At 32.0% G+C, this 14,179-nt stretch overlaps 1 protein-coding gene and 1 non-coding gene across 3 annotated transcripts; one reads left to right on the forward strand and one right to left on the reverse strand.

Moving 5' to 3' along the window:
* Nucleotides 1-4,329: 4,329 nt before the first annotated feature.
* LOC147402527 (U6atac minor spliceosomal RNA) lies at nucleotides 4,330-4,451 on the reverse strand. Its single transcript, XR_015178987.1, has one exon. It is a non-coding gene; the product is annotated as a U6atac minor spliceosomal RNA (small nuclear RNA).
* Nucleotides 4,452-7,257: 2,806 nt separating this feature from the next.
* Nucleotides 7,258-8,980, forward strand: LOC147402528 (uncharacterized). 2 transcript variants are annotated; one of them, XM_086444217.1, is made up of 3 exons: nucleotides 7,258-7,650; nucleotides 7,781-7,918; nucleotides 8,323-8,980. In XM_086444217.1, exons 1-3 carry the CDS (start codon nucleotides 7,562-7,564, stop codon nucleotides 8,837-8,839), a joined length of 744 nt encoding a protein of 247 aa, XP_086300343.1. In that variant the 5' UTR covers nucleotides 7,258-7,561; the 3' UTR covers nucleotides 8,840-8,980. The 2 variants fall into 2 exon arrangements, with proteins under 2 accessions (XP_086300343.1, XP_086300341.1); XM_086444215.1 differs by having other exon boundaries at nucleotides 7,267-7,650; nucleotides 8,311-8,980.
* The last annotated feature ends 5,199 nt before the right edge of the window (nucleotides 8,981-14,179 follow it).

Here is a 14,179-nt window from a genome sequence, read left to right on the forward strand (position 1 = left end):
AAATGCATTTGATCGAAATAATTTTGATTGATAATATTATAATAATTTGTAAAAAAATATAATAAAATTTAATCGACAGTTTAGTTAATTTGATCAGACTAAATATATCAAAAATAGAAGTTGCTTGGTCAGATGATTTGGACTGCACTACAAAATATGCCAAGCATAAGGTTTAAGACACCATTTTGCTATCATATTTGTAAGAAGAGTAATGATAACCTGACTACCACACGTGGCATACTCAATCGATTATCAGATGTGACAAGTTTGAGAATCGTAGATCTATACTCCTTAAGATACATGATTCCCTCGAGATACACATTTTTATGGAAAAGTGCAATTGTGTATCCTGGGGAATGCAGATCTACGGGTCCCGAATTTGTCATGTCAGAGTAGTCGATTGAGTTTGCCATGCCAAGTAGTTAGATTATCATGATTCTTGTAAGAATCCATTATTCAATTTTTGGCCTCCCTATTATATGCCACGTGGATGTCTACCAAAACCCCTACATGGCCGACTCTCCCTTATCAATATGTAGAATTTTCAACTAAGATTAGAGGCCAAAGTTTTATTTAGGACTTTTCTGATCTCAAACCTTGTTTGAGGCTCTCCATTCAAATAATATTCAATTACAATACCATAAAAATCTTTTATATATACAATAATACTATCATAAGATTTTTATTGTTTTAAGGTTAATAAAATAAATTTAATTTGATTAAAAATTAAGAATTTTAGATAGTTGCGTTCTTGAGGAGGTAAAATATTCATTTTGGGGCAGCTTTGTCTATTTCTCTTCTACAATTCCAAACTTATAATTTTTTTTAACCCGAATTTAGAATCAGCCACGATGAAAATTGAAATAATGATGCCAACAAGGAGGAGAATAGCTTATTTTAGAAAAATAATCAAATCCGACAGCTAGAAATTTAAGAAAGTGTAACAAATCATAGATTAATACATAATTTTTTTTCAACTTATCAAGTTTCTTGGAAATAAATTCATAACATGACGGCATGAGCGACCCATGGCATGGGTAGTTCAAATGTGCAATCTAAATTAAGAAAATTTTGAGATGTCTGCTTGAACCTTTTACCATGACTTGGTCAAAGAAAGTCTTAGGCACATAGAATACTATCTACATTTGTAAGTCAAGAGGTCACCCAATTTCGAATACACGATCAGAGAGAGCAAACCCTTATCGCTAGTTTTAGCGTTGATCCAACGCTTTATAGTTATTAAAGGCTAGATGAACGGTTTTTAACAAAAAATTGTATGTATTCGACAGTACAGTTGTCATCTTCTTATTGGATGGTCGTAAGGTGGGGCCAGTTGGACTATAGGCTCAACCCGAACTTGACTTGTTGGCACCTCTAGTGATAGGTAGGTGTGTGTGTCAATCAAGAGCATTCATGAGTCCATTTCCACAACAAGACTCACTGAGGAGTGAGGACCCCTACCTATGCAAAGACCACCTCAAGGAATCCACTTGTACATAATACAACTAGCAACTGTATATATATAAATGTTTTCTCAATCAATCCATTTATGTGTCTTTCCAAGGTTTCTTGTCAACATGAATGATTTAGAGGGAAAGAAAAATAATTTTTTCCTAGGGATTAGTACCAGTTTTGTAGGGGATCGATTTACCAAATTAAAGAGTTCAGATCCTTCGATACCAAATTAAAGCACTATTTTCTCATTATTGTCGTAGCTCTTATAGGTAGAAGCATTTGTTCCATTTGATTTTGAGCTTCATCTCATCAAGGATGATCTGATTAATTGATTGGTCCAACTGATTAATTTCGGCCTAATGGAAGGTTAGGATCTTTTTAAATATATCCTATTACATTGGGAAAAGAGCTTGACATCTATGCATAATTAATTAAATCAAGAAGATATATAATCAATATCCCAAGATTGTACTGTGGTCATGATTGTATCTCTATGAATCGTCTTCGTCTTTGACGATCAGACTAAGTTTGGCCCATTGGGGGCCCAATAAGTAATTCGTAAATCCCACAAATGGATTTCAATCTATGGACATAGGTTGAGTTTGTGAAAGTTTTTGGAGGAACTAAACTAACCTTCAAAACTTAGTAAGATTTCAAATCTTACCAAGGGTCGTTGGGTCCACATGAATTATCACATTGGCAGTTCGACACCTGATTCTTCTAGATTTCATTGAGAAACTTATATTCAAAAAGCTTGATCCAAGATGTTAAAAATGGATGGTTATCAAATTTCCAAATTTTAAAATTAAAATTCAATGGTGAAAATTAATTTTTTTTTTTAAAATAAAAAATATATATTCTAAGATGTTAGAATTTTATCTTATACAACCTTGTGGTGTCAGATTGTGTTTTCGGATGCCACAATCTGACGTGATCGAGAATTTTTCCTTTCTAAGTTTGTAAGGAAGGTTTCTTTTTTCTTCTTTTTTTTTCTTTTTTTTTCTTTTACAGTGATCCCTAAGAAATGTTTTATGGAGATTGTTATTGTGTATCTCGAAGAAAATATATTTGATTTAATGTTCATGCCACGTCACTTAAGTATTGACCAAGATTTTCTAATTAGAAAATCATATATAAATTTTATAATAATTTTTTGATTAATGACTAAAATTTCATAAAATGTTTGTGCACATTGCTTATATAAATGCTCCACAGCTCTTATAGACAATTCCCTGGATAACTCTAAAGATATAACGGATCTCGAGGAGTTGTAGGTCTTTTTGACGGTGGATGATGTTTAGTAAGATCTTTCTCCTCACTATGTTAGTCGGGAAAGTGTTAGTGATACCCGATGAAGGTCATAAACACGTGGTCAATATAATATTATATAAAATAAAAATTACACGTGTCCAATGCTAATAAGTGCTGCTACTTAAAATATCCTATGACATCCGACGTGGCACACAAGAGAACCCGTGAAATATGTCGTTCCTTCTAACCGTATCGTATCGGACAAAAAGCTTGAAAAACGTTCGAGGAGGAGACGACATGCGTGCACACTGCGCAATACGACAAACAACTAGGTTTATTAGATTCAACTATTAAAGCTTTTTGTGCTTCACAAGCTACTACATGCATGCACATTGCACAAAATGACAAAAATTGAGTTTTGTTAGATTCATCCAAGAAAGATTCGGTGGCTTAACAGCTACCGTTATTAAATAGCGTGCTGGTTAGGTCACTGTGGGCCCCACTTCACGTGTTGGAATAGTACTGACGTAGGCTATGATGTTGCTTACGTCAACAAGATAAGACCACTGATCCTAGACGTCAGGAGTCAGACCAACGGCTAAGATGGAAAGGTATTAATTACAAAATCAATATTTCCAAATTCATCTTGACCGTTGGATAGATGTGTGTTACATCAAGAAGTCTGTAGTTAATGCCAACGACATATGTCAATTAAGCTTGAATAGAGGAAAATAATTTGTTGATAGAAATTAAAAGTTCTGATGATGACAATAAGATTTTCCTAATTATGAGACATTTGAACTAAAATTAATAAAAAATAAAATGAATCACAAAAATTAAGTATTGAACCATCGTATAAAAATTATAATAATTTGCCAGTGATTTGAAAAATTAGTCGTGATAGTCTGAATCACTTTTACATACACTTTTTGTACACTCCATTCACAAAATCAGTAGATCCTTTGCTTTAGGATACATAAGGACAGATCTTTTATGATTTTGTATAGTTCTGTGGGGGAGCATATAAAAAAGTGATTCAAATTATTAGGATTTTTAAAAAATAAATAGGATTTTACACAAATTCAAAATATACAAAACTAATAAATACCGATATTTATAACGATTTCTTGAACGGACTTCGCTCCTAACCATTAGACTTTTAGATGCACAATCGCAGTCATTGAAAATTACTAGCAATGCTTTTTAAGCAATTGATGTGCACCGACATTCTTTGGTTGCAATAAAGTTGTCTACTATAATACTACGTAGCAACCAATTACATCTATTAAACTATGTAGATTTTGCGCTTTTAGTCACTTAAAAGTTCAAAATTTTCACAATACCATGCTTAACCTACAATTAATAAGTCACTTTTTGATAAAAATTATACAATTAAAAAAATCTTTCACTATGATATGGTACTTTAAGAGGTTAGTTGTCTTGCTTTTGCTAGTGGGCCTACTGGTTTGAAACCTCTTTCATCATAAAGTTACAAAAAAAAAAAAAAACCTCTTATATATCATTATAGACAATATTTTATGATAAAATTTTTTGTTCGTACAAGAATACAATTTTGCCATTTTAGAGTTTTCTCTACTAATCAAAGAAGGTGCGACATGATCAAAAAATTGAGGGTTAATAGGTCCACCAAAGTGGGTAGTCTTAACCATGAGTGAAGGTAAGCTTAAAGGTTGTTCTCGTCCTTGTAAGGGGAAATGCCGACCATCTCTCTTTTCTACAAACACCCTTTCTAGTACGTTCTTATCGTTTCTATCATTAAAAAAAATCTCTATTATTGAAAAAAATGGATAAACAAAAAACCTAAACAATGCTATTAAGAGGATGCTCTTATCATGACTATCAATACTTTTAATTCTAATTGGATTAATATAATAATATTTGGGTCAAGATTGTAAAAAATGTCCTTACATCACATTAAACAACACAATAGTTATGAAATTAGAGGGTCTATTTTAAATTTTCAAAATAATCTCTCAAATCTTTGCTATTATAATAAGAGGTGGAGTTGAAGTGGTTCGACATCAAAATTTGGATTTCAAAAGTGCATCTAATTTAACATTTAAACTTAATATAATCAGGGTCAGTTTTATCAAAATCTAAGAAATTACAATCTCACATCCTTAGATCACGTTGGTTAATTTTTAAAATTATAAAAGAAAAATGTGATAAAACGATGCACTAAATAATATACGACTGATGTGACAAGGACACATACCCATAGACCTTGTTATTTGGGATACACAATGAAAAAATCTACAATTACACATAATCATAGATTTTCTTTTATCAGGATACCCAACTGCACAATTTTATGGGGATGTGTAGTTGTGTATCTCAAGGCATAGAGTCTATGGTTCTACACATGCCACGTCTAGAGAGTATTTTGACTATGCCACGTGGGAGAGTCAGATTATCACGACTGAACACTTTCTCGACTACCTTAGTAATGGAGAACAATTAAAAAAAAAAGCCCTTACTGAGGCTTGATTGTGGTCATAACAAATCATCGAGATTTGTAACCTTACGGAGGCCTTTTTTTAAGAAAGTCAGCCTAGCTTTACTCTAAAAATAATTGGAACTTTACATTAAATTTTAATGGTGGGATCCATCTAAGAGGTTCCGTACATCAGGAGTTTAATGACTATGACCCTAGTGTTTGATATACAAAGATGCTCTACGATGAACATCTAATTTGATGGTGATTCATTATCTAACGACTGTTATAATTCAGGTTGATTTGATTTACAGATTAGAATACATCCGAGAAGTACCACATCACTCACAAGGGCTAGCATTGCATGTGATGGATGAAAATAATAAAAGACAACCCCAATAAATTTAGGTGGATCAAAGTCAAATCTAATGGGAATCAGTTTGGATGGTGACCCCATAACTATTAAATATTATATATTTAGAGAATATATTTGTCATATTGACGTGGAAATACATTTGTTGAGAATTATCACATTGAGGGTGGGATTAGATGTAGCTATTTATATATCTTAGGGACCCATACTGAGAAAGCTGACCATTCAATCCCCATCAAAACACCAATCATTGTTGATGATCGCTCAGTGATTTAACTTACACAGGTAATCTAGTAGTTCTTGCATATGTACCCCAAGTGTTACTAGGGCCTCGTTTGAGGAATCGATGCATTCACTTGAAGTGATTTCCTTAGAAGCATGGTCCAGGCACTTTCTATGGAAGGAAGCACTTTGGTAAATATATTAAAAATTAAATTTTTTTATCACCAATTTTATATCTTAGAAAATATTTTCCAAGGTATTTTTACAATTAATTGATCTAGCAAGTGTTAACCAACCAACTACTTCAAAAAATCAGGGAAAGTGCGATTATGATTGTAAGAAAGTCACGGGTAAAATTGCGATACAGTAAGTGAACACGTGACACCTAGGAGTGGAAACGGATAATACAACACACAACACTCAACACTTTCCCTTATCCATAAGGGTGAAAAATTCCTTCGAGAAGACTTGAACTCATGATTTATATGAATTTAACGTTCTAATACATTGTTAATCAACTAATAATTCTAAAAGATCAATCCATTGAAGAGAGGGAGAACTATGAATACAAGAGGGTTACGGGACTTAATTGGGGTATGACACACCCGAGACTGGATAAAGATATATACACAACATCAAGGGTAATTTTATTCGACCTAAGTTTCATTAGATTTCCACAAAAGTGGAGAGTTCATTTTGGCCATGGATTTACCTAGGTAAGGTCAGTTCATGGTCCAATAGAAATACAATATTTTAATCTTAAAAACCTAGTAGAAATGGGGAATTAGATAATTGAACCCTCATATGGCTTACGATTGTTATGAGGTGTTCGACAATAGTTGAATAGAAGGAGGATCAACATGACTATAGCACTTGATATATTTATCAAAAGAGTTCTGAAAATATGACTCGGCAGGTGGCATACTCAAATGACTCCATGATGTGAACAAGTTTGAGAATCATAGATCTGTACTCCTCAAGATACACGGTTCTCCCGAAATATACCTTTTATGGGGAAGTGTAATTGTGTATCTCGAGACGTACAGATCTACGATAACTTATCACATCATGGAGTCATTTGAGTATGACACTTGGCAAGTTATATTATCAAAAACAAAAATAATTAATTTAATTTTTGGCTTGGTTCGGTTTTAGTGACATCTCTGATTCCTATTTAGTGGAACAAACGTTGATTTGGCCCCTAACTGAAACAAGTTGCACCTGGTGTAAGGGTAGAAAATATTTTATTCGAGAATCGTATGGTACACATACATTCCATATTTGCAACCCAACTCAGGCTAGAGAAAGCATTTTAATTGGCGTTTGAATCACTTCCAGCTTTTGTATATTTTAAACTTCCTGCTTCGATGAGAAGCTGGTTCAACAAAACGAGTTCCCAAAGCTACCTTAGTTGCGCATGTGTGGCATGTTTGCCCACCCTACTCGTAATGCGTTTGGCATCTATAAGAGAGAGAGAGAGGGATTGGATGAAATTCATATTTATTGCTTTTTATCAGCAACAGATAAGAGAGTGTGTCCATAGTATACTATTTAATGAAAGTGAAAAGAAGAGAAAGCAACTTGCCTTTGTCATCTATTCCTCTCTCTCTCTTAATTAATTGGAACTCTGAAATTGTATGGTTAACTTTATCATCTTCTACATCTCTCTATCTCTGATAAACTTTTGAGATATAAAGAAAGAAGAAGAAGAAAGCCCATAAGAGGAGATATTGATGTAAAGTAAAAGCAAGCAACCCATAGGGAGGAATACTAGAAAAAAGCTTTTAATCCATAAGGGATCAAGAATGGAAGGTTCATTTTCTGGAAAAATTGATGATTCAAACACTTCAAGAGAAATCAAGACAGAAACCCAAACCCAAGTCTCTAAAAGAAGGTGGGTATTAAAAGTGATTTTGATGAAGCAGCTAGTTTTATCTCATTCTTGTCCTTTTACTTTCTTTCTTTCTTTTTTTTTTTCTGAATTTTTGGGATTATTCTTTTGTGTTTTTTTTTTTTTTTGAAAGGAAAATGATTGAGAAGACTGTGGTGAGAGTGAAGATTGAAGAAAATGTTGGGAGACAAAAGATTGAAGGGCCACCTTCAGATTTCTGGTCTTGGAGGAAATATGGACAAAAACCCATCAAGGGATCTCCTTACCCAAGGTATAGTTTTTCTTAATTTATTAAAAAAAAAAAAACATATGGGGTGTTTCTTTTCTAAGATCTTTTAATTGTTCTATGAAGAAAACCCAATTCTTCATTTTTCTTGTTGAATAAAGGGTTTGAAAGTTAACCTGAAATCTATGATTCTTTTCCCTTCTCTTTGATCATATAAGGTTATCTTATTAATTAACTTCTCAAGCTGTCTTTGTTAACTTTGGCTTCTTTCTGTTAAAAGAATTGTTTCATGAATCAACCTCCTTATTTTCCTAGAAATATTGTTCTCTGTCCATCCTATTTTCTTTATGAACCTCAACAAATTTAATCTCTCTCTCTCTGAGGCTTGTCAATATTCATAGATACCTCAAATAATCTCATCCCTCTCCTCTCTGCAGGGGATATTACAGGTGTAGCACATCAAAGGGTTGTTCAGCCAAAAAACAAGTAGAGAGATGCAGGACAGATGCTTCAATGCTCATCATTACGTACACCTCAAGCCATAACCATTCAAGCCTTAACATCCCCACCAATCTAACCCAACAACAACAACCATCACCACCACCACCACCACCACCACCAACCCAACCCACTGAGGAACAAAATCCCACCATCACTAGTGAGGAAGTACTCAGTGAAGATCACCCCCACTTCTTCCAATCCCCCATCAATTTCTCACAAGACATCACCCATAACAAAGGAGAAAATCCTTTAACAGTAACACTAGATAAAACCCAGGACTCATCAAGTCTCCTCTTTGATGAAGAACCATTATCTTACCCCCATCTCATGAACTTCTCATCAACACCAAAATCCGAAGAAAATGATTTCTTTGATGAGCTTGAAGAGCTACCGACTTCTTCATCTTTCACAAGTTTTATGAGGAGCAATTTCTTTGATGAAAGGATCCTTGTTCTTCCTTCCTGAAGTAGTTTTAATAATTAATTAGTTATTTAACAAGAAATTGTATTAAAATGTTCATAAATATATATATATTGTAGTATACTCAGTACTCTCTACCCAATAATAGTTGCTCCTATATATATGGATTTCTTGAAATTTCCTTCATTTTGGTGGAAAAAAAATTGAGAAAAAGGGGAGTAGGAGATGGTATTGGTAAATGGGTCCCTTTGGATTTATGTGACATTATTTGGGGGGGGGGGGGGGGGGGGGGGGAGAGAGAGAGGGATTAAATGATATTTGACAACTGACAAGTGTGAAACCCACACAGCACATAAAAGGTGAGACTTGAGTGGTGGGGAGGAGAGAGAAAATTTTATAGGTGGAGTGTTCTCAGTGGTTGTTAGCCATATTTAAACATCCCACGAGATTCACGAGGGAGGTAGAGAGACTAATAAATGATGACCAGATGGTAAGCCTTGTTTTCTTTGATGGGTTGATCGATTTAGTGGAAGAGCTGTTAAGCACTCTCGCTCTTGTAGATGTTTTTATGCTTATAAGCCCTCTAGTTCTCCTTTTTAGGGTATGGTGGCACAGTTGAAGCACTTAGAATATTAGTAAAAGAGCATCATTTCTTTCTGAGAAAATTAAATATTGAATCCACAAAACAATTGTAATAATAATGAATCAAAATGTTCTTCTAAAATATTTTATGGAGACTTTTAAACTTTTGATTTGATACTTAGGATTTATGTTGGACTCAACTTTTAGTAAAAAGAAAGGTTTATTTTGGACGTCTCCCTCCACGTTTGAGTATTATAGATATCCCCAAGTTTTCAAATTACTGACCCCATGAGCATGATCTTCTATGAGATACTAATAAAAGTTACCAAAAACACCTTAAGCCTCAACCTTGTGGGGGAAAAAAAAAATACTTGATTTTTCCAATTTCATCTAAAAAATTTCTCATTGACCTATTTTACATCAAAATCAAAGTACCCACATTACCAAAGAAAAAGAGATTATGAAATCTCATGCCCCTCTTTATGAGTTTTTTGCATTGGCAACAGTTTTGGGTGTCGAAGATGATGACCAATATCTCCTCCACGTTAGTGACATTGATACTTAAGGCTACAAACATGGCCTTAGTGTTACATTTTAAACCAAATTATGGGTTAAGCTACATGTTTTTGTATCAATAAAAGACCCTAAGAAGATAATTGAGTTTCTTAAGAACTATGAAAGCTGGACTCGCTTAATTCTCAGGAAAGGGAATTATGTGTAATTTTGTTCTAGAAGAATAGGTATCACCTATAGCCCTAAAATGAGTAGAATGGTGGAACAAGCCTTGAGATTATTGGTAAAAGGCTCTGTTAATGATGAAATTGGATCCCACAAACCATTTAACATTGTAGATTTACCAAATGGGTGTCCATTATAAAAAGATTAATCATAATAAGAAGGTTTTAGTCATATTTGATTAGGACCTACCCTAAAAAAATTCAGCAACAAACCTAACCATGTGATTCAATCATTCATTTGGCCAAATGAGAGCATTATCAAATGACTATTAGGGTCCTTATATTCAATTATAATAAGAGTTGTGATTTTCTGGCACCCTCTGATTCCCTCGGGATACACAACTATACATATTCATAAATATGTGTAGTTGTGTATCCCAAGGAAAAGAGTCTATGGTTCTAGCACATGCCACGTCAGGAGGCATATGTCAGAAGAGGGTGTCAGAAAATCATTATTCTTATAATAATGGTTACCAAAATGGCCCACAAAATTGTTATGGCTAATCCAGTAATCTTGTGATCAACGCTGTCCAGATCCGCCTCTTTTCCTATAGTAGGGATCTCGATCTTTATACCCTCCAAAGAATTTGCACTTGATATGTCACGCCCCTCGATTTAGGATCTAGATTTTTTTCAAATCTCAAAGGTAGAGTGCAAGAAAAAAAAAATTAAAATTAAGATCTTTAAAGCTTAAAAATTAATCTTAACTCACATATAATATAAATAGTGTTCATCATCCTGATCTTGCGATTCCTCTATATGATGTTCCCCGTAAAAAATAAGCATCTCAATAATTTTATAATGTTTTGTTGATAGAGTGACTAATAGAGAAGTTACTCAATAGTAAACTCGCATTTCAAATTAATAGTCCTAATATAAATAGATAAACAAGTTAATCTATTATAAATAATGTAGGTTTTTAAATAAATAAACAAAACGAATAACACTCAAAACTAACTAATCTTTAATAAAATAGTAACAAAATATCTTCATATAATAATAATAATAATAATAATAATAACATAAACATAACATAAGAATATCAATCCTGGTGATGTATTTAATAAAAATGATGAGTTACATGATCGATACGAAAGTACCAATTTGTATATCGATATTCAATTACTTAATCAATGTAGAACTTACTGTTAGTTTTTTTTTATGGTCGATCTAGCAATTTACTATAATTGGTTGATTGTGTTTTTCGGCTTAGGTTGACTATTAATCCCTAATGAAAATCAATCATTTGATTATTATAAATTATAAATAATCATTTGACAAGTCAACTTCATCGTATCTCTATGATATGTATGTGTACTCAATCAATCTAGTCATCTACAAATCATCTTTAGAGTATAATTTATTATTTTTCAATAAAAATAAGATAGAAATTTCTTTAATAATATGTACAATGATATTCTCAAGTGATATACCATACTACTGAAGAAAATATAAAACCCCGATTATTCTAAATTAATTGATTGCTTCCGAAAATAGTTATCGATTAATCGTATAAGCATTCATTATTCTTTAATATATATTTATATTTCAAAATTCATTTGAAATAAATTAAAATAAATTTGCAAGTATGACGATATTTTCAAGTATTTTAGAATTATAAACATGCAGGTACACCGTCCCTTGATTACCATCTTAATTGCATCCCCTGCTCTATTACACAATGCTAAAAAATACTCTAAATCTAAAAATTCATCAACACAAGTACATATAACTAAGAATCTCATTCTCGATTCCATTTTAAATTTAAACATTTCATCATTTTTTATAGGTTATTACCTAATAAAAATACACTTTCAAAATAGAGCATCTTATAAAATAAATTATTCTACAATTTGATACATGAATTTTGAATTTAAATCATAATACATTTGAAATTAATTATTAAAATTAAAATAAAATAAATTTTATTAAAAATTATACTACAAATTTGAAATTATAAATTTCCTATCATCGCAATTAGGTTCTACGCATCTTTATGACATTAAAATGATTTTTTTAGCAATTTCATTGACGATTTGACAAAATATTTATGTAATCAAGTAGATTTTAACGTCGCGAATATTTTCTTTAGTGTCAGATCTTAATTCACATCTGAAACACGTTTAAATTTCAATCTAAGATAATATACACGAATCTACTATCAAAATCCACTCGTCTCTATTTATGTTTCTCTTCTTGTAGGTACAAATGAACATTAACTTATATTATAATATATAAAAGGAATACACCTGAGTATCTAATCTGTTAACACATTTATAACTTATAATATATTATAATATTATATTATATAATACATAATAATTTCAAATCAATCCCTCTTATATAAATAATTACACTCAAATCTAATTTTTATAAAAATAATTTATTTTTTCATATATTTTTATTTTCTCCGTTATGTTCGTTACATTAAATCAATTTGAACTATATATCTCGAATTTTCGAAAATTTTCATCGATTTTTCTCTATTGATTAAAATACCTCTTACGTCTCAAATTTTCTTGATAAAATTAATATTTTCATAATTTATCCTATTAAATTTGGATTTAAGCATGCTGACAGTCTAAATTATGTTTTTCAATATTTTTGAATTTAATGGTAATATCCATTTGATAAAAAAAACTTCATATAAAATTTTGAATTTTATTTACTTTGACTAAATATTATCATTTTTTTATCATAATTATGGTAAAATTCTTTAAATTGTATATTTCATTTGTTAAATTCTCTTTTTAGAAAATTTTTATTTTAGATCGATAAAAATACGATTTATTTGTAATATATTAAAAAAGAATCAAATAGAAAAGTAAGTCAATATAATTAACTTAATTCTTTGATATACATAATAAATTTTTACAGCGTTGCACAATATATTTTTATGAATCAAAGGCACTAGAATTTGATTTAATGGAAAAAAGATTCAAATATAAATTCGGACTTTTCATGTTCTTTCCAATGGTTTCCAGCTTTAGAGCAAAATTAGATTTCATCAAAAAGTGCTTATGAAAATAAATGATGAGAAGAATTCGTTCATGAGTGGGATATTATATATTTGGCAGAGAATACAACTTTAATCATGTTCAAATGACTTGAAGCAGATCATAATCATTCCATTATTATATTAAGAAAGAAACCACTAAAAAGAGCATTAACTTGAGGTGTGAACGATAATCTAGTGGATTTGAACTGTTTGAGCAACTCAAGCATATTGGAGTCTTAATCAATCCTTGGTCTGACACTACTTTATCATATTCGTTTTCCAGTCTGCAGTTCGTACTGGGTTTGTGGAATGTGGAGAACATCAAACCCAGTGTATCAGAAGGCATTATATTATATTATATTTTTTATTTTCTGATACATCATGTATTACATTAGTTCTGAGGATTATAATCTTTAGATTATATTGTTACATATTTTTTATGTAAATATATTTTGGATATACTTGATGATATTAGGTTGATTGGATCCCGACCAGCAATATTTTCTATGGAGCAAAATTTAAAACTCACCAAAGATGATGGTCCTCTCCTTACTGATCCATCATGTTATTGTCGTCTCGTAGGTCGTTTTATCTACTTTATTATTACTCGTCCCAACATTATTTTTTCTGTGCACATCCTAAGTCGATTTATGGATCAACCACGACATTTCCATCTTGATGCTGCTCACCACATCCTACACTACATCAAGCAAACACTTGGACAAGGCATCTTATTATCAGCCTTTAGTTCATTTCATCTGCGTGTTTTTTGTGACTTCGATTGGGCTAGTTGCATTGAGACTCGACGCTCTATCACAGATTATTGTATTATGTTAGGTGATTCTCCCATCTTATGGAGGTCCAAGAAATAATCAATTGTGTCTCGTTCCTCAGCAAAAGCAGAATATAGAACCATGACATCCGCATGTTGCGAGGTCACTTGGCTATTTTATCTCTTACGGGATCTTCAAGTTCGTCATCCTCAATCAACTATCCTATTTTGTGACAATAAAGCAATTATGCACATTGCTGCCAATCCCGTTTTTCATGAATGGACAAAACACATAA

This window comes from Akebia trifoliata, chromosome 5 (genome assembly GCF_017979445.1).
Source record: "Akebia trifoliata isolate Shusen 1 chromosome 5, ASM1797944v1, whole genome shotgun sequence".
NCBI lineage: Eukaryota > Viridiplantae > Streptophyta > Magnoliopsida > Ranunculales > Lardizabalaceae > Akebia > Akebia trifoliata.